Genomic DNA, 21,916 nt, shown 5'->3' on the forward strand with positions numbered 1-21,916 from the left:
TTATTTTTAAGTGTAATGTCTTATAAGAAACGTTGGTTGGTTGGGTAGCTTGTAACATTACAATCCATTTTGCTTCGCATTGCAAGGTGTTGAGGTCTGTGGTTCATACCATTTGGGAGAGCTATTGTAAGGGTTTCCTTTATCCAGTTACATTATTACAATGGCTGGATTTAAAAGTTCCTTAGATAAATACCTGGGAGGAGGGGAGTTTTTGTTCAGTCTTTAAAGTGGCTCCATGCTAAATGATCTTTCAGTGACCGTGATTTACGGTACATTATCATGGTTTTTTTTTTTGAATTTGCTAACATTAGCCTCTGACTCAAAAATGTTCCAATTTTTAGCTAAAGTGTTGTATATGAGTAAAGGTGCATACACACTTCCAATTTTTATCGTTCAAAACAAACGACGAACGATCGATTGGGCAAAAATCTTTCGTAAAAAAAGTAACCAACGACGCCGACGAACGAGGAAAGTCGTTGGAAACGAACGACCGGACCGGCGGATCGGATTGGACGACGATCGTTGAACATCGTTCGTGTGTACGATCGTTCGTTGATCGTCCATGGTCTGAGCATGCGTAATGAACGAACGTTCATTCACTTTCCTGTCATGCACATAGTTCCTCTATCGCTCAAATGATCGTATCTATTGTGTGTACAATATCTACGAACGATCGTGTCGTTATCTCTATGTGCAGGATCGGTGCTATACGATCGTTCGTAGATATCGTGCAGGATCGTTCGTCGTTCGTTTTCCAACGATAATAATTGGAAGTGTGTACGTAGCTTTAGTGATATTGGTTTTACCTGGTAATCAGACGGGTTGTGGGTAATGTATGTTCGTGCTTGAAGATAAGATCTTGTCTTTGTTGTTGCATAGAGAAGCCTATTTCTTAGTTCTTTTGCTTCTCTCTTAAAGTCTAAGTCTGTTGCACAGTTTCTTTTAAGTCTACAAATACGGACTGTATGGAATGCTTTTTATTACACCATCTTACACTATTCATGCGTAAGATGGTATTGCCCTCAGTGCTTTTGTTATTCAGTGTACTGGTGAGTATGTTTTCATTGTCAAGTTTGATGTATAAGTCCAGGTGAGGTTACTGGGTATTATTGTATTCCATTGTAAACTTTCCATAAGTTATGTGTTGGTTCCTGTACATATTAAGAGGACATCATCTAGGTACCTCTTCCATAGTAATATATAGTTCCTGAATTTGTCTATTGAAGGATTTAGGAAGAGAGTTTTTTCTCATTCTCCTAGAAAGAGGTTGGCGTAGAAAGGTGGGTTTGTTGGGCCACTGAAAAGCCCATCTGCTGCTGTGGGAATAAACTGCAGTCTGACTCTTTAATGTGCTGTCAGCATGGGGTATATATATATATGCTGCCTGACTTGATTACACCAATCATTAGTGATGGATCATCTTGACTTATATTTAAAGGAAATGATTGTTATTATTTTATTAATTAGGGGCCACCTGGACCTCAAGGACCTGTTGGGGCTATGGGAGAAATTGGACATAAGGTATTTATACAGTTTATATTCATCCCATTATTGTTTAATTTGTAGCTAGTATACAAGTTAGAAGTCAGGATAACACAGCACATGGATGATTAATATTGCTGCTTTAGTGTACTCATTGGAAGGTAACAGCTTAATGAAGGTAAGACCTTCTAATATTCCTTGTGTCTGGTTTGATTAGGATGACTTCTAGATGAACTCTGTGCTTCCAACTGTATATAACATGATATTGCGCCAAGTAGTGTCATCTTCTGTGCACACACATACCGCTGACCTGCTTCTTTCCAGATTTTTGTATCAGCCCCTCATATCTAAACATCTGAACATTCAAATCAAATTTTAAAATCAATTTAAATTAATTAAAGTTTGTATACCTGGCCTACTAAGTAACTTAGTGTTTTAGAGACTACATTTATGGCTCAATGATTTGGCAAAAAAGTAACTTTTGATCAATTGGGCAGCTTTGGGTCGAAGCTGTGGGGTCAAACGTCCTCATAATTCAGCACCACCCATTTTATTACATCTGAAAATATATCTGAATATAATGTATTAAAATTAGGAAAAGAACTACTATTTTGTACACAAGATTCACACATTCTTTTAATTGGATACAGTTCGGAAAGATTTAAGTTTTGGATGCAGTGGGGAACATGAACATCACAAGACCTAATAGGAAGAGCAATTGTCTTTAAACTTAAGTTTCCTCTACAATTGTCAACCTTTCTATTTTTATTTTAGTTACAAATGTAATTTTTTTTAATTTTAAACCACTTTTGTGACTTAGTGACATTGGTTTGGCTGAGCATACAGACAGGATAGATCTCCCTAGTGGAAACAGAAAGCAATTTAAACCTGACAGTATTTGAAACATTTGAATACATTTCATGCACTGCGGGTCCCATTTTATACAATATATCACCCACAACTTAAAACAAAGCTTTGGCTTTACATATATTGTAAAAATTACACTTTACATAAATTAATAGTGCCCGTGTCCACACTGCCAGATAACATTACTAATAAATGTCACCTTTGTTTTATTATGAATCACTTCAAATTATTAGTTGGTTTTCCTTTACTCCAGGGACCTCTAGGTGCAAAGGGAGAACCAGGACCACCAGGTGAACCAGGAATAAAGGTGAGACAGAATTCTGACTGGAACATGCCACAATACAAGATGATATTTTAAGGGAAATGGATAAAGCATTTGATATTGCAAATCCTACGTTTCTGAAAGTCATCCTCGTTGTTTGAAAATGTGGCCCCACCCAAATATATTGAGACCAAACTTTGTAAACCAATGTATCATCCCAATGTAACCTATAAGAAAACAGTGAACTTATATATGCAAATTTATGCCAATTAGACTTTAAACTAGTGTCTGTCTATGTCCCTCCCTGTGTACATAAAACTATTTCCATATGTTGTTGTATTTTAGCAGTATGTGAATGTCCTGATCCTTTACTTCTTTTTGTTTAAGATAGATGTTTTGTTTTGTTTTTTTTTTTCTGCCAACAGTCCTACAAGGTTGTCCAACGTTGCCTTGGTGTTCAACACAACAGAAAATCCAGCTTTCCAATTTTCCATTAGAGTGGTAGATTGCCCCACTGCTTTGACATTTGTGTAAATCTTTTGAAATACTATCCCATACAGCTAGACTGACAACGGTCTTTGTGAAAATATTTTAGTGTTTGAAAAGCAAAATCTACAGCCAATACCAGACTCAAGCTTGCAGACTAGCTCTGGGCCAGGCTTTGATGCTAAATCTTTTCACTCTGTCACCTCAAAGGTACAGGACACCTTTAGTTAGGTAATGATTTTGTCCAGTAGTGGCTATGCACTAAGATATTTACTTTAAGAAATAATCCACATTAATGAGCAACTTAATATGGAAAGTGATAAAAGTGATTTAATTTATGGCAAATTTAAAGACCTAATTGTCCTACAGCAAACTATTTCTATGGAGAGCAACAGGCAACAGGTTTGCTTTATTACTTTCTCCCCAGTACCACATAATCAGCTTTTGATTGCTTCCCCATCAATCCATTCAGCAGTGGGGGTGGAATGGAAATTTCCAGTAGTTTTTGATATGTGGGAATTTGTGACTTAATTCCCTTTTTATGTGGCGGCACTGGTACTTGGTGATTGTTCCAGTGGGTGAAAAGAGAGTCTTTAGCCCTGTGTAAGTTCTGTCTTGAGCAATTTTTTCTTGTGGTTCAAATGGACAGCTGGTTAGTAAAAAGTTGTTTGTTAGGGGTGAGGGCTATAAAGCGAGCCTACTGCTTTGCTCTGCATGGAAAATGGATCTGATCTAAGTTACATTAATTCCTTGGTCAGCATAACTGCAGCAGCATTGACAGAGGGATCTTACTGTCCATATTTGAATTTAACATATTTTAATTTGTGGTCATGCAGTTGGCTGAATGGAAAATCCAAGACTTCCAAATGGGCAGAAACTAAACTAGAAATAATGTCATATACTGCAATGAATGCTTTCTAATATCAAACTACCATTGATGGCCCATGGGTCATCCTCCTTTTTTATGATAGTAACCATTTTTAAGTTGACCAGATGCTCTGATATGATGTAAGAAGGCACAAATACACAACAGGCAGGAAGTTACCATGCCAGGTGAAGAATGCACAATTTTGGAAATGTAGAAAAACTTTTAGAGAGTCTGGTCGCTGCAATAGCAGGTGTCCACATCAGATTTTCTTGGTACTCTCTCAAAGACATTTTTGCTTTAATATGATCCTGTTTATTTTGGAGGTTTCTATTTGCAGCTTTTCTTATTTTTACTGTTACTCTGCAATTTTCAGAGCCCTCTGTATCATTGTTTTTGGCAAACCATCCTTGGCTTATGACAGAAGCTTCTGTTACCCTTTTGTGACAGAAATTAAACTTGAACCATCCTTCCCCCTTCCCTTTTCTCCAGGAACAAACCCCCATTGAGTGCGCAATACAGGCATTCAAAAACACAAGGCTTACAGTAGCTGACTGCTCTCGGTGCTTACCAGCGTGAGACTCTTATCTCAGCTGGAGCCTGGACAGCTATGGATAGATTGCATAAGCTCCATGTCCTCTGCTGAAGGTTTACAGGCTTAGCAGAAGACCTGAAGACTATGCGCACAACACAGCTGCCTTTCCCAAGCCTCTTCCCTGTTTCTAACAGCAGTAGTTTGTTTTCTGAACAAAGGGTCAGAGCATCACAGGCTGAAAACTAAGACATTTTTATAGTATAAAAACAGGAAGAAAGAAGGGTCTGGAATTAAAGCCAAGCTTTAAAATAGAATATTGAAAGTAATTTAAACTGATTCCTGGAGTGAGCTATCTTTGCTGCGCCAGCTGTTGCCAGAATAAATATTCTCAAGACTGTGACAAATTTAAAGTGGAGGTGTCACCTGTTTACGAAAAGCACAATAAAGCAAACTACTTGTGAGAGAAACATGAAGTCTGCCATTGCTAACCTTTCTCATTTTGTAAATGATGGTTATCATAAAGTGAACCTCTGCTTTAGCCATGCAAGACAAGCAAGAGGCTTCACAACAAAGCAACAAACTGAACTCCAGACAGGAAAAACAAATGAATGCATGTATTTGTTAATATAGCTACAAGCGTATCTTTAAAAGCAACCAGTTCAAGTTTCCAAACCTGACTGTGTATCAACCTCTTGCAGCTTCCCTGTACAACAGAGTTTAGATTGGGAAAGGGAAATTCAACACTTCAAATCAGGTGTGCTGCATTGCTTGTAGGCTAAAAAGTAGTGCTAGTAGGAGGAAAAAGAGAGAGATGTGCTCATTAGTCTTCTGGTTCAACTTCAATGTGTAATCCTACCCTAGGGACAGGGCCTGGACCTAGGTCTTGGACTGTTGTGCTGTTTGGCTGGGATAGTAGTCTCTGCAAACCTTTGTTTCTAAACAGAAACAAGGACTATGCATTATCTTAAAATAATATGCAAAGCTGGAGATTAAGTGACTTTGTATTATGCCCTGATCAGAACAAATTTTCTCCAAATGCTGACCCAAACCTAAAAAATAGTCATTATACAGTATGAGGTCTCTGCCCTGAACACATTGGTGTTCTCTTCCCTAAGCTTAAGAGCTATGACAGTAGCTTTTTACAGTATATTATCCGTAAAAGAACTGAAATTCATACAGCCCAAAAATTTAAATCTACTTTTTTGTTGTCTTTAGGGAGATATCGGACCTTTTGGGAATCCAGGGGAACAAGGACTCATAGGCCAGAGGGTAGAGTATACAAAACAAAATCTATATAAAAGGTTTATTTGGTGTTGCTGTTATTTGTACAATTGTTAATACTATTTTTTTAGTATTTATTTAAAACAACCAACAATTTTTACAGGGGGAAACTGGCCTGGAAGGAGACAGCGGTATGATGGGCCCAGATGGACTTAAGGTAGGTAGTAGAATATGGCTAAGAAAGCTGGCCATATACGTTACAGGCTTTCACACAAGGCAGTACAATTTTGATTGTCTACCATGACTTAGCACAAGAGAATTTAAGGTAGACCCACAGCATTGTTTTGGTAAATCTAAAAGATAATGTGTAGAGATTGTATATTTATACTGTTACATGTACGATCAGGTTAAGACATTTCAGGTAAGCTGTTGTTAATAATGTTATACTATTGTGGCTGGCAAGTCCTTTCAAGCAAAGTTTAATCATGCAAAACAGTTTAGGTCAATGAAAGATACATTTTTTTTTAGTTAAAATTTGGAAGGGTTAAAATTTCTGTACTTTTTTTCTGCCATTTGTGTCCCTGTTTGGGAGATTTCACTTTACCGTCCTGTCCTAGTGATCACAGAAAAACTGAGGAGTTCCTCCCATCATGCACAGATCAATATACCTTTTAGGAAACTGTTATTTAAGACAATTTACCAGTAGCAGACTGTATGAAATCCAGAACACTTCTTTTGGATAAAGTGAGAAAATAATATTATTTCTCATTTTTTCTGATCTCATTTGGGAAATGTTAACCATGTTACACCTATACATAAACTGGAAGGAACGACTGTTTTCAGGACATAAATTTATTTAAAGCATCACCAGAAGTTCTGATCTTTATCTTTGTAAAATGTGTATGTCTACTGAGGGTAGCAGCTACTTAATTGCAGAAAATGATCATGGCACTTTGAAACTTAGTTTTTTTTACCAAAAGTTTCACCAAAGATGCACAAAACTTGCACCCATGATTGTTTACCTGAGATTCCATTAGAAAATTCTTTGAACAAAATTTGTGAATCTTGCGTGAAACAATTAAGTAGCTCCTATAGTAAAAACTGCATCAAACGGCATCAATATTTAATCCTAGAAAGGTGGTCAATAAGTGTTTCCTAAAGCATTTAGCTGCAAAATTAAGTAATGAAGTGTAACTTATGAAATGGAGAACAACAGTTACTTTTTTTTTTCCTTAACATACTTTGAGTTCCTGCTCTAGCTCTTTATTCAAAATAAATACAAAGGATTTAGGCCTTAGTAACATTTAAATATGATAAATGACTATATGAATTGAATTGTACACTAATCCTCTCCATGGGTACATCCTATAGGGGGAAAAGGGTGAACCAGGGCCAGAAGGAGGGAAAGGAGAAAAGGGCGCCATTGGATTGGTTGGAAAAGATGGCTCCCCTGGGCTAAATGGTCTCCCAGGAGTCAGAGTAAGTATATATATTCCCTTTTATCCTCTGTGGTGATCACTACTGAGTTCCTAATCTAATAATGGACATTGATATATACAAAGTGGTGTGGTAAAATTTGTCATCATTATTTTGAAACTTTTAGAAAGTGAGATTACCCCATCAGCCAGGAATGACAGCACATCTTTATTTTCATATTCATAGCAATTACCATCTTGTTTTCCATCATCACCTTTTTCCAGCACCGATAAATAGGACCATAAAATCCCCAACCAGTGATAGAGGAATGGTTTTATTTATCTATACTAAGCCATTCTGTAACTAAAACAGTATAGGTCTAGGAGCAGGAATGACTTCCACAGAAAACCCCTTTTCCTAAGAGGCCACACTGCATAATATGGACATCTGTGTTATTATTAGATGTAATGTTGTGTTGTGTGATAAAAGATCATACTCTGTAATCTTTTGCCCTTAAATTTTTATGTATGGCGCTAACAAGTCATAAATAGGTTGGTAGAGGTCCAGTGGAAAAGACAAGTTGGATACAGGTAAAGAAAATCTACATACATACAAGATAATATTAGTATTTACATTATATGGGTATACATTTATTTCAATTATACATTTTCTTCCTATTGTTTCCATATATTTCTCCTAGGATTTAGGATTGTGTCATCTGTACAGTCCTATTCATGTTACAATGCCTTTTTTCTTTCAGTATTATCTTATTAATTATTGGGGCATACCAAAAAATGTATATGGTACCGGGTATATAAAGTCTGTTTTCTGCAACCACCTCTCAATCTACTCTGGCAACACCAGTCAGATTCAAAATTCTAAAGCTGGTTTGATCTGATTGGTTGCTATTAAAAACGTTATAGTACTGACGCTTTATCACACCAGACTTTATGTAAAGGATAAACAAATATGTAGGCAAAAAGGGCTCACGGGATGCACAGAAAGTAAAGGTTTTTGCAGTACAGCATGTCTGCAGGAAGAACTGAAGCTCATATTCAGTATGTGTGGGTTTTTCAGGGCTTAAAACAGAACTAAAGTGTGTATGACCACATTTGTTATCAGTGACAGAAAAGACTATATATGAATGTGCAGCTTACTGTACAGTCTTGGCGAGCTTTGTGTTAAGATAAAGATATTCCCACACAAATGCATGATAATGTAATGTAATTCCAAAAAGAAAAAACTGCAAAAACTTTAAAACGGTAAAAGACAAAGCAAAATTGGAAGTACTGGTAATGGATTGACAAGAAATTGCAGACATCACATATATATTTTCCTTAAGCAAGAGCTAGAGGTATTCTCTACATCTCTTCTATGGAACCATAAATGTCACTGAACATGAGAATCTGATCTCTACCAACTCTAAGTAGAAACCCAGAACAAAATTATTGATTTTGGGAACAATACATAATCCAATAGTTCTGTTATAAAACTTCATCAAGAGACATATTGCTGACAGACATGTACCATCTGAATGAGATATCAGAAGCTAGTCACTGCTGTACTGATATTACATAAAATATAAGCGAACAGCTGGATTCCTCCCCACACTCCTCTTCTTCCATCTGCATGTCTCTAGCCTAGCCCTTTGAGTCTGGTTCATTATCCATTGCACACATCTATTTACACACCTAAGCTCCGCAAACTAGCAAATACAAAAGTAGTTTACTTGGCAGGGGTTCATGTTGATCTAAATCAGCTTAACCCATAGCAGATTGCTGTAAAAATGTAGAGAAGCTAGAGGTGTTTTTTTTTTTTTTTTTTTTTTTTTTTTAGAATTTATGGTAAACTAATAAATTTTAGGTTCATTATTGCCAGATTATACTTGTTCAAAATTAGGACAAATGATTCCATGTATCCATAAAGTAACATACTATATGTATACTATATATGTATACATAGCCATACTTTCAGCATTCTATGTGTTACACTGAGGTGGAGCACTCTAGGTAGTATCTAGTTGTAGTTCCTTACATTCAACTGAGCTTTTTTATAATATGTTAAAGATATTTTTGCTGCTTTCCATGTCACTTAATAAGTTCTACCATTTTAGGCAATACCCCAGAATTAATTTGCACACAGCACGAACACCTTAAAGTAGACCCATCACCAAAATGTTGACAACCCTTTTATGTAAAGTAAACATTTTTATTTTTTTATTTTTTTTTTGCAACACCCTTTCTTTCTGTCTGACAGAATTGGAGCACTGAGCCTCCTGGGATACCTATGTCAAGCATCCCAGAAGGCCCGATTTTGGACATGCACAGAAGGGGCGTGTTCCTACATTGAGAGGAAAGAAATGCCGATCTCACACATGAGCAGTATGAGATGGGTTGGCGTAGCCAGAGCAAGGAAGAAGACTGACCAAAATGGCAGTGAGGAATCCAGAACAACGCAGGATTGAGGGATCTGCGGAATTAAAGTTTAGTGTGATTTTTTTTTATTTTCAGTTTAGTTCCTCTTTAATTCAATCAATGGATGAAATGTGACACAGCAGTTGCTAATTTTCCACGACAAGGAGATGTAAATTTGGTAAACAACTCTGTTCTAGTTACATATTCATATCCTTGGTGTCAGGAAGTCTGCATAGATGTTAAACCTTCAAATTACGTGGCTGAAAATATAAATTGTTGAAAAACGTCAAGGTAGGGATGTTACAACTGCATTATAGGTGAAAGACAGATAGCGCCCCCCATCTCTTTTCAGAGATGGTAAATTACTCTATTTTGATGTAGATGGCAGCTCTTCAGGCCCTACCAAGCTACCATGGTTATTAAAAGACTAGCAAATGTTGTCCTGCTTCTAAATAGTATACCAGAAATGTATAATCAAAATACATTGTACCTGAAGTGGCTAACTGTGACACAGTAATGTCTTTACTATGGGCCTGATTTATTAAAAATCTCCAAAACCAAGGAGGATGTACTATCAGAGGAGAACATGGGTAATCCAGCAAACTTGAAATGGATTTTTAAAAAATAATAATTTACTATTGGTTGGCAAATGTGTTCAATCCTGGGCAAGATTGATTCCAGGTTTGCTAGACAACCAGGTTCAGCCATGACAGTTTATCTTCTCCAGTCCCAGAGAGCTCTAATAAATCAGACCCATTGTCTTTCTGGGATGGACAACATCATAATCTTATAGATAAATCTGTGCTTGATTGATAGAACAACTTATACAGAGTATATAAATTAAAGGTTTGCTAAGAAATTATTTTAATACATTACAATGCATTCTGCCAGGAAAATTCATAAATAGCCCTCATGCTTTGAGATTAATTCAGATTGCATAGCAATACCTAGATGATTTTAAATTTAATAAAAGTATGCTTAGCAAAAAATTTGCAATTATCTGTGTAAGCAATTATAAATACAGAAATTGGTTTTGTGTTTTATATTTTGATCAAATTGGTGATAAAATAGAAAATATTAGAAACATAAGCTGTGATGAACAATGATATTTACAGAGTTATGTTTTAGAATACTAGGTGGCTGTTTAAAATTGGGAGTATGCTGCAATATTACAAAACATTACCAACCTTTGACTCATTCATAAAACACAGGGCCTGGTGTGTCACTTTATGAGCTTGATCATTTTAAATTTACAGGTCATGTCATCATACTCTGTCCTTCTCCTGGCACTTTTTTCTCCTATATAGTAAAATGCACTGGGCTTTGCTGTGTCCCATGGCACATCCCATCTGCAAAGCCCACTCCTTTATATTATTAGTGTTACTGTCCACATCCCTTTTATTTTGCTAGAAAACCCTTTCCAAAAATATTGTTAAAATTACCAAAGTGACAGGTCTCCTTTAAAGGTAATCAGACAAAATTCCTGAACTTTCAGGTAGCACTGAATATTTTCTGCTTCCACACATTTCCAATGGCCAGTGATAGCAATCACATTGATGGGGGGAATAGCAGACAAGCAGAAAGTATGTGTGTGTGTGGTGGAAGGGGGGGGGGGGGGCACACAAGCTGCGACACTACCCTGAGGTGCCCTTATATCTGCAAAAACTTTAAACATATAAATAAAATATGCAATTACTTAAAAGGGGTGAAGTTAAACAGTAAGCGTATGCACTATGTGCTTGTCCAGCTATTGAAGATCCACACATCCCTAAATGCTCTGTTTGCTATGCCTTACAGTATCGATACTTTTTCAAAGGTTTGCCCCAAGTAACTTCACCATCTTCACTGTGAACAGTGTCTATAGTACTCATAATACTGGTGAACGTCTGCCTATAAGTACTCTTCACACAAGAATCTTCAGTTTAAATCTTTGCATGATGTCATCTGACCTCTCCTCACCGCAGGAATTGTTTCTAATCTCTAAAGCCGCGTACACACGTGCAGTTTTTGTCGTTGGAAAGGATCTTTCACGATCCTTTCCAACGACAAAGGACTACACGATGCATGAACGGTGCTGTACATACAGCAGCGTTCTGCTCTATAGAGAGGGGAGGGGGAGAGCGACGGAGCCGCACCCTGCTGCGCGCTCTCCCCCTTCCCTTTCATTAGGAGCGGTCGTCGTTCATCGTCCGTGGATCCACCAGGACGGTCGTTCAGACGATGAACGACACCGACTGTACACACGACAGATTTTCGCCCGATATCTGGCCGATGCCGATTATCGGGCGGTAGACAACCCTTTTATATAAGGTAAAAATTACCCTCTTTTTGGGGGAAAAGGGGGTTTAAAACCATTTTTTAAAAAACATGAACCTTTTCCCCTTTTTGTCTTGATCACCACAGTGATCAAGACAGAATGGGAGCACAGAGCCTATACATACGTCATGGATCCCAGGAGGTTTCTGGCTGCTCCTTTTCTTTAATAGGGCAAAATGAAAAAATGCCAATCTCATGCATGAGCAGTGAGATTGGCACACTTTTTTTTCTATCTACATCACCCAATTTCACACCTGCGCAGTGCGATATCAGGTAACGTAGGAAGAAAGCGGAAGGCAAAGAAGATGGCACCGGGACAAAGGAAAATACAAGGACGATGTGGGACCTGATCCAGGACATCTCCATTGTTTTAGTTTGTAACTAGCTACATTGTATGAGAATAAGGTGTAATACAGTGTATAAGCACATTTTGCTTATGAAATGGATATTCTGTCAAACACTCTGCATGTTTATACTTTTTATATTTATAAGAAGGTACTTTGGTGGCTTGTGGAAAAAAGAGAACTTGACTGAATTATGGATGTGCCAATGTATCAATGTTTTGATCATCTTACAAATAGGACAAAAAATTGGAGCAACCAAAGTGGTATCCCCAAGTAAGATACAGGTAGTTGTTAGTACAGCATTTTTAGTACTTTTTATATCTCTTTAGAAATTACCATTTTGTATAAGCAAACTATTTTAAATAGACTTTTATTTAGGAATACATCACATCCTGAGCCCACCAAAACTAATACCTTGTATTACTATTATGACAATGCACATCTGATATTTCTGCAATATGTAGATTTGAGCAACTTTAACAAAGGTCCACTGTGTATGATAAAGTCCCAACATAGGTTTAGTAGACCCCTGGTGGACAATTTTTTGTCTCAATTTCATGCACACTATTAATTACTTTTTTTTTCTTTAACTCATGAAAAGCCAAAACCCTTGTGTATTTATGCATGTACACTCATTAGTTGGTGGAGCACAGCTATGACACAGTTAAGCAGCCGTCTGGGTTGTTCACAGCGAAGCCAGCTGGCGCTGATTGCCGAGCTCAGATCCAGCAGCTCCACAGAGTGAATTTTTGGTCTCACGACAAGCCGGAGATTGGGTTTCCGCTCCAGGAAAGTCATCCTAGAGTGTGTGAGAAATCTGAGCCTGCATTACGGAATCTCTCTTTACAAGCAGACTGTGGCCAAGATCTTTTATTGGAGGTTCCCAAAGGGGCAAGGCTGCCACACCTTGTGCTTTGTACCTGTAGTTGCTACCCCTTTTGTACAGTATTTCCTCCATTGATGGTTGACATGCTTGCTGCCAGAAAACTTCAATTCTTTGGCATGGCCATGAGTGACCATTCTAGCTTTCTAAGAATTAAATTGTTTACTCCAGATGGTTTTTAGTTCTCAGATTGTGGAGGGAGAACACAAACAATATTACAAGCAGGACTGACAAGCTTAGGTCATTACTGGAGCTGTAGAAATCTTATAATTGGTTGCATTGAGCACCAATCATGTCATAGTAAGCTGATATACGTATAACAAATAAAAGCCCATGTTGCCCATAGTAATCTGTTTTCTTAACTGATGCTTTTTAGGGTAGCTTATAGAACAAGAGGGAAAGCTGTTTCAGGTAGAGTTTCTAATCACTTGGCAGTATGCTAATTAGATGATATCCAGAGTGGTTCTGTTAGTTTGTCTGTAGGGATTTTGAACCATATTGGCTATATCATGCAGTTGCTGCAACTTTGTTGGCTGTACAACCATAAGGCAAATATCCTGTTTCACCACAACCCAAAAGTGCCCTATTGGATTGAGATATGAAATATTGTTTAGGAAACCAGTTTGAGACCATTTGGGCCTGAACCATTAACATAAAACAGGATGATCCATTCTTGTATGTTGATAGAACCAAATTCTGACCCAGCCAAGACAATGGTTTTCCAATATTCTTTTGTCCAATTTTGCTGGGCCCATGCCCAGGTGCCTGTTCTTAGCACTTGGTGTGGTCACCTGTTTATGTAGGCTGTCTGTTTCAACGTTTAACGTGTTGTTTTTTCAACAATATGGTTTCCTTTCTATCATCTAACCAGTCTAACAATTCTTTTCTGACCTCTTACATCAGTGAGGCATTTTCACTGAGAAAACCACTGCTCCCTCAATATTTTACCTTTTTTGGACCAATCTCTGTAAACCCTAGAGAGTGTTGATCTGCTAGGATTTTCACACACAAAACTCAGACCAGCCCACCTGGCACCAAAAGTCATGCCAAGACCCATTTAAAGTTTATTCAAATTATAATATATACACATAAGCATACACATAAATGATTATTTATCACTCTGTTTACTACCACTAAATTCACATGTATAAAATGTATCTAAAACATGCACTGGTATGTAGTCTTATCCATCTGCTCTTGGACCTCAATTACTGTTGACATTTTTTTGTCCTTTTTTGGTCTCAACAGACTTGTAAGGTCTTCTCCAGAAATTTTAAATTGCAGATGAGCTCTATAGTGTGAGTGTGTATGTGGGGGGATATTTAGGCTTTGCTTTATTTGACTTTACTTATTTATGAGCAATGTGCACTACAAGCTTTTGCTATTCAAATGGTAGTGTTGACTGACTCTTTAAAGATGAACTCGGGCATTGACAAAAAAGGGGAACAGCTCCCAGCATCTTCAAATAAATAAATAAATTACACGTTTATGTTATGCTTACCTAATTTCTAGCACTGTTTCTCGCAAAGCTCCATTAATTCAGCTATTTTTTGTGTTTGAAACTTTTTATAGAACTTCCTACAGTTAAGGCTCAATAATAGGAGGTTTGCAATGGTTTGAAACAATCATGTCACCAGTTATTGGGAACCTTCATTAATCCAAATCTTAAAAAAACATTACTTTGTGATCCTGCTATTAACATGTTCCTATTCAGGAGTTGCAAACCCATATTGTATCAATGGAAAATAACTGTAGTTTACAGAGGCAACAAGGGCGGGACTGATAAAAATGCTTGAGATAAGACTGCAGAGTTCACAGGATAGCACTGGGTTTCTGGCAGGTCAACAGGTATTACATATTTACAGTATATGTTCCAACAGACCAAAGGGGAGCAAATAGGTTTTTTGTTATAAATTACATTTTTTTAGCTGTGTGTACACAAATAAAAATGGCAGAGCTCAAGTCCAAAATCATAATAGCAATGTCACTGTCTTAAATGAGTCACAATGGCTCAAAATTGATATGTTTGAGAAACAGTTAGGCAAAATTAAGGTTGACAAATCACCAGGACCTGATGGATTACATCCATGTGTCCTCAAAGAGATGAGTTCAGTTATTTCAAAGCCTTTATTTCTAATTTGTAGAGACTCTTTAGTCACTGGCATAGTACCAATAGATTCGTGTAGGGCCAATGTGGTTCCTATTTTCAAAAGGGAGCAAAGTCATTACCAGGTAACTACAGACCAGTTAGTTTAACGTTCTAGAGAGTTTGATAAAGAACCACCTAGAGGAGTTTCTGCTAGAAAATATTATTATAAGTGATAGTCAGCATGGCTTCAAGAAAGACTAAAGGTGTCAAACAAATTTACTCACTTTTTATGAGTAAGTAAACAGGTAGACAGTGGAATAGTAGTTTATATAGTGTACTTGGACTTTGCTAAAGCATTTGACACAGTACCCCACAGACATGCAAGTTAGGGTCAATAGGTTTAGAAAAGTAATTCTGCAAACGGATAGAGAACTAGCTTAAAGACCACATCCAGAGAGTAGTGATTAATGGTTCATACTCTGAATGACCCAAGGGTGTTCCCCAAGGTTCAGTGTTGGGACTTTCACTGTTTAACATCTTTATAAATTATATAGCGTTTAGGAATAAAAGTACTGTTTCTGTGTTTGCAGATGACACCAAACTATGTAATGGATTTAAGTCCATACAGGATGTCTATAATCTACAAGCAGACCTGGATGTACTGTTTGATTGGGCAGCCAAGTGGCAATAGACATTTATTAAAGATAAATGTAAAATTATGCACTTTGGGGCTAACAAAATGCATTCTTCATACTGTACAGGGGGAATACATTGGGGGGAGTCAGAAATAGAAAAGGATCTGGGGGTTCTGGTAGATCATAGACTTAAAAGCATGCAATGTCAATCTGCAATATCTAAAGGTAGCAAAGTACTTTCTTATCTTAATAGAGGAATAGACTGCAGAGATGGAGACATAATCCTGCCCCTGTACAAAGCATTGTTCAGGCCACATCTGGAATATGCAGTCCAGTTTTGGGCACTAGTTCATGTAATATGCACCTTAATAAAGTTGGCACTGTAAGAACAGGGATGATATGTACATCACTATACACTATACAAAACTGTATCTAATATATTCTGCTTAGTGGTAGAGGTTGTTATAGCTCCAATAAAGCATATGTCAAGGCAAATTTAGGCAAATGGTAATTATTGTAATACATGAACATTTCCTCATGTTTAATCTCTTTAAACACACTGCAGGTACAGGAAAATACCTGTTGATGTGTCAGAAATAATGTTTTCTCCAATCTTCAACTTTAGAAATTTTTTTTCGACAATCTCATGACATTTCTGACAACATCGGCAGATATTTTTTCAGTTAATATACAACAGACTTGGAAAAAGAGAAGTTCATTCTTAGAGTTCGCAATTACAGTGGTACCTTGGTAAAAGTCCCAAATCTGTTCCAGATCCTTGGACTTATACCAAATTTACAAACAGACGGACTTATACCGAGGTACGACTGTACTTAATTTAATTGATAATTTGTTATTAGTGTTGACCTTAATATGAAATAGTTTTGTTCAGATTTTGATTGAAAGGACCACGTATCCAAAGTATCATGTATATTCAAATATAAGCCCATAAAAAAACAAACCTAGCCAAACCTAGCTAGACTGATTTGAGTATAAACCTAGAGCACAGAATGCTTTTGTCACTGCTAACATTCAGAACAGTAATTAAAAGAAATGCCAAGAAAAAATTAATGTGAATAAATTGTCCTTTTTTTTATTATTTAATCAATAAAAATTTAAATCACATGGTCCACTCAGTTTTTTAAGTGTGTAACAAACTTTATTAATGTCTTGGCAAAAATTTGTTCTGCACTTTTTAATTGATGACGCAGCACCATCTAGTGGTATGACTTCAGTAGAATAGAAACTGAAATTCTTTTTTAATGGCATTATCATGTAAAAAAAAATCAGTTTATATTTGACTACATAGTATAGTTGATGTACTTAAGGCCAATCAGCTTTGTATTTTTATATTTTCATAAAAATGATAATTTTTGATCAAATGACTAATTAAAACTATTAAATCTTCAACAGTTTGTACATTTATCATGAAAAACTTAAAAAGGGGAACATATGTTGAAAGAATTTCATAAGCCTGGAATCATTGTCCATAGTTTTTTTCATTTTAGAGAATTTGTATCTGTATGATAGGATTACCCCCTACATTCCTCTTTTAGGTTATCCCATTTGCTGTTTAGCCATAAGAGGAGTGACTAATCATTTTCACTAATTACTTTTCTGTGTCAGTAGGGCAACAGCATCAAACAGCTAATATGGCTCATCTGTGGAAAAAAAACACAGCGCCTGCTAAGTAAACCACCTAAAAAGGCATTGTGTTTGATTTGGAGAGCATGTTTTAACATAGTTTAATGGCAGGGTCATTTGGCTGAGAGAGCAGACAAGTAAAATGCAGCCCTTTGCAGTTTTATGTTATCTGTAGATGAGGAATTTTGCAATGTCAATTCATTGCCCACCATTCCACTGTCACATCTATTTAATGGAAACATGTATTGCTTAGACGCCAGCTAAGTTAACACTGATGATGAAGTGGTTTTTGAAACATTCAAAGTACAGTCTCTGTGGTCAGCGAAGGCTCTACCATTGATAGAAGAGCAGACTTGTGCCTTCCTATATCAGTCTTTTCTTTCCAAATGATTAAAATGTTTGGATGGCATTTCCTCCTAATTCATTACAATAAATTTGCATATGCCACAAATGTAGTTTCATTATCCGCTAGCAATTATTTACATATGCCACAAATACAACAAATATCCCTAAATACAACAAATAAATTTATACTTTGGGTCGGTCAATCACCATGGGACTTTAACAGCATTAATTTTGTGTGACTAGATATTAATACCACTTTAATAGTGTATTCAAAAAACATGCATACAATTTGATTTCCATAAAATCAAGACTGGTAAACAGCATATTTGGTCTGTTGAATTGCTTCATCAGGAATGGGTTAAGCCTACAAATATAAGTAGAATTTATACAACATCCCACATAACATTACTCCTTTTGTATATCCGCAATATGTCTATGCCTAATTCTATCGCCACATCCTTTCCTCCACTAGAACACACAGACCAATGGAACCACTCCCTTTCAAGATGTAAAATCATGCAGCACAAAGTCACAGGACTAGGATAAAGAACTTAACAGACTTCAGAGATCATTTTTTAATCAATCAATGAATATTAATTTAATGTGTGTTCAGACCTCATCCCATATACATGAATGAAATATAATTCCAATTAATTTCACCCAAATCAAAAGTTAAAGCACACCAAGCTCCAATCCATTAACTACAAATCCATAAATATCCATAATAGTGTATAACCTCCTACAACCGGTGGAGGAGTGGTCTTCTGTCGATGCGGGCTCATTTGATGTCAATCACCTATGCGAGCGGCGGTTGCAGAGGCTAACGCTGCCAGATGTGAGAGTGACCTCGTGCAGCCACGAGGAACGCTGGTGGCTATGCTGGCGATACAAATGGGAGAAGGAAAGAGGCAATATTTGTTGTGCAGCAGCCATTATAGATGGTCAGTGTTGAGAGGATTTGCGGTGCATCTGTGAAAAAGGAATAAGTGAATAATTATATAGCTGGGCTTTTAAATATGCCAACATACAATTCTTTGAGTATTGTTGCCCCATATTCTTATGGATAGTAATCTTTTTATGTCAATAAGGTAATTACCATAAACATAGTAGTGAATAATGTTTACTATTCAGGCAATAGACACTCTATGGGAGGATAAGCCCCAATAAGTATAAGTATAATGGGTAGCTATGATATGAGTTTTTATGAATGTTATGGGGTCCACATTTGTTGATTTATTTTGGAGGTATGATATATTTTAATTATTTTTTTATGGTATATATCTTTTCTGTTCATTTTAAGAATGCATGGCAATTAAGCACTGTAACTGTCATATTCTGAAAGGTGAGACTAAATGAAATATACGGTCAATAATGATTGAATAGTGGTGATTGAAAGTTATACCCTATTATGGATATTTATGGATTTGTAGTTAATGGATTGGAGCTTGGTGTGCTTTAACTTTTGATTTGGGTGAAATTAATTGGAATTATATTTCATTCATTTATATGGGATGAGGTCTGAACACACATTAAATTAATATTCATTGATTGATTTATAAATGATCTCTGAAGTCTGTTAAGTTCTTTATCCTAGTCCTGTGACTTTTTGCTGCATGATTTTACATCTTGAAAGGGAGTGGTTCCATTGGTCTGTGTGTTCTAGTGAAGGAAAGGATGTGGAGATTGAAGTAAGTATAGACATATTGTGGATATACAAAAGGAGTAATGTTAAGTGGGATATTGTATAAATTATACTTATAATTGTAGGCTTAACACGTTGCTGATGAAGTGGACTCCGTTCCGAGAAACGCGTTGAACCTTTAAGCCTATCTGCAATTCAACAGACCAGATATGCTTTTTACTAGTCTTGATTTTATGGAAAAAATCGATTACCACAAAATTATTGCCATTAAATTCCCATGGTGATTGTTCGACCCAAAGTGTACATTTTTTTTCTTTCCAAATGAGACACAGTAGTGACCTCACCCAAAAGTCACAGGCTGCAGTGCCAAAGATGAACCTGCACTGCAGGTATACATCTATGATGCTAGAGCACTACAATGCAAAGTCACAATTTAGGATAAGGAAATCTACTTTTAGGAAAGGAAGACAAAAATATTTGTTTGGGGTACTTCTTCACCACAGTTAACATTTGTTTCCTAGAAAATAAAATTAAAAATCTTGAAGGTAAATTAGACCCCGGTAGGGTACATTTAAGACAGGTTTTAGAGCAAGGCCCATATTCTTTTCTTTATAGCTTCCTTCTGTGCTTTTTTGGCTATGACTTCATATGTGTCAGCAGATGTTGCATGAAATACAGATTTGGGCTAGTCTGTGTACACGGATCTTAGCAGAGAGTAGTTCAAGGCACAGACACATTTCTCTGCTATTAGAGGTACAAAAAATAAAAAGATAAAATATTAAAACTTTAGAAACACAGGTGCAAGTAAATTAGGCATGTCTTCCTCTACTTTAACCTCCGCAGGACTAAACAAGCACTTAATGCTTACCACAAAAGTTATTTTAAACATTGACCAGAGTTCAGGTTTAATTACAGTAAGTTAGATTTCTCAAGATATTACTTCTTAGATATAAAATGTAACACTTTTTTCTTTGGTTTATAGGGAGTAGAAGGTAAACCAGGAAAACAAGGTGAAAAGGGCAGACCAGGACGTAAGGTAAGGCCAGCTATCTAAATTGCATCCTGCCTGTTTCGTGAATGACGTTAACTTATCTTCATTGTATTTTGTGGGCTGTTTAATAGGGAAACAAAGGTTTTCAAGGCCACCTTGGGGAGACAGGATCTCCAGGAAAACCAGGACCCACAGGAACACAAGGACCAAAGGGAAGCAGGGGTACTCTTGGACCTGTGGTAAGTACAGCACACAGCTCCTATTTTCTGCTCACTGTATCTACAGCTTTTACCGTCCAAAATGTATTTTGTTAGCCTAATATAGAGAGGGAAAATGTTTAATTTATTGTTCTCTGTGTCCCCAGTGAGATTTCTCCTCACGTCTTGATGACCTCACTGGTTGTAAGAAGTAATTCCTCAGCAATAAGAATGGAGATAGGGAGTTTGTGCATACTTCCTGATGACTACACAGACAATAACAATGGGACAAAAAAAGAAAATGGGGCTTTTAGGACAATGATGTTCACCTTCTTATTACACCAGCTTTGAATGTATATACCTAAATGTATGGGTCATAGATTAAAGTATTAATGGCACTTGGTTTTAACACGTTTCTGTACTGGATTAAAATGTTCTTGGCTGGAAAAGTAAAACCACCACATAGAAGGACTGGTAAGCTGCACTATAGCAGTTCTTTGTTTTAGGGGCACACCTTCAGCCATGTTTCCAACACTTCTATGTATGTCAAATACCTGCTTCCCCACATCTCGTCATCACATAGCACAGGAACAGAATCTAATGATCTTCATTTTTCTACACTATAGACTGTTGTGGCTATCTTTACTATTTTTGTTAAAAAAGGATTGTAAAGTCCTCACAGCTCATAAGGCCTCAAGTTTAAATATACACAAATATTTCTGGTGTTAGGTAAACCTCAGGCTTATTGTTTAATAGTCTTTTCATGGACTGGCAAATTTACCAGTTTTTCTCTGCACATTTTTCATGTAGGGATCCCCTGGCAGGATGGGGGCTCAGGGAGAACCAGGAATTCCCGGCTATCAGGTAATTTGGTAATTTGTTCACTTTCAGAACTCATGTTTTAAGGCAAGTGGTCAGCGTGGCAGCCAAGGAGTTAACATTTCTAGAATGAGAAATCATCAATTGCAGGCTCAATATTTTTCTCCAGAAAGGTTTCTTTTAGAAGGTACTTATTGCAGGAAACAGAGGTAGATATATGCAAGGGTTAGAACAGGGGTGTCAAACTCAAATGCACAGTGGGCCAAAATTAAAAACTTAGACAAAGTTGCGGGCAAACCTTAAAATTTATTGAATACATTTAGGAAGCTTTTCCTTCTCAATAGATATAAAACCTTTCCATATGGAAACAAAGAGGTTTTGCTTCACATTCAAAATTCAAGCCTATAAAAGAGAAAGAGGCATAAGAATTTTTTAAAAATTTATTTAAGAAAAAATCTTATGC

General features: G+C 36.7%; 1 protein-coding gene and 1 long non-coding RNA gene across 3 annotated transcripts in view; one reads left to right on the forward strand and one right to left on the reverse strand.

Moving 5' to 3' along the window:
* Positions 1-21,916, reverse strand: part of LOC140343731 (uncharacterized) — a 554,400-nt gene that overhangs the window by 368,797 nt on the left and 163,687 nt on the right. The window lies entirely within an intron of this gene.
* COL27A1 (collagen type XXVII alpha 1 chain) overlaps positions 1-21,916 on the forward strand; it is a 273,626-nt gene that overhangs the window by 182,372 nt on the left and 69,338 nt on the right. For both annotated transcript variants that reach the window (XM_072430586.1, XM_072430585.1), the window contains 8 exons: positions 1,468-1,521; positions 2,603-2,656; positions 5,713-5,766; positions 5,882-5,935; positions 7,090-7,197; positions 20,429-20,482; positions 20,569-20,676; positions 21,445-21,498. In XM_072430586.1, coding sequence (XP_072286687.1) covers positions 1,468-1,521; positions 2,603-2,656; positions 5,713-5,766; positions 5,882-5,935; positions 7,090-7,197; positions 20,429-20,482; positions 20,569-20,676; positions 21,445-21,498 — 540 coding nt within the window. The remainder of the gene's footprint in view (positions 1-1,467; positions 1,522-2,602; positions 2,657-5,712; positions 5,767-5,881; positions 5,936-7,089; positions 7,198-20,428; positions 20,483-20,568; positions 20,677-21,444; positions 21,499-21,916) is intronic.

The sequence above is a fragment of the Pyxicephalus adspersus genome, chromosome Z (genome assembly GCF_032062135.1).
Source record: "Pyxicephalus adspersus chromosome Z, UCB_Pads_2.0, whole genome shotgun sequence".
Lineage (NCBI taxonomy): Eukaryota > Metazoa > Chordata > Amphibia > Anura > Pyxicephalidae > Pyxicephalus > Pyxicephalus adspersus.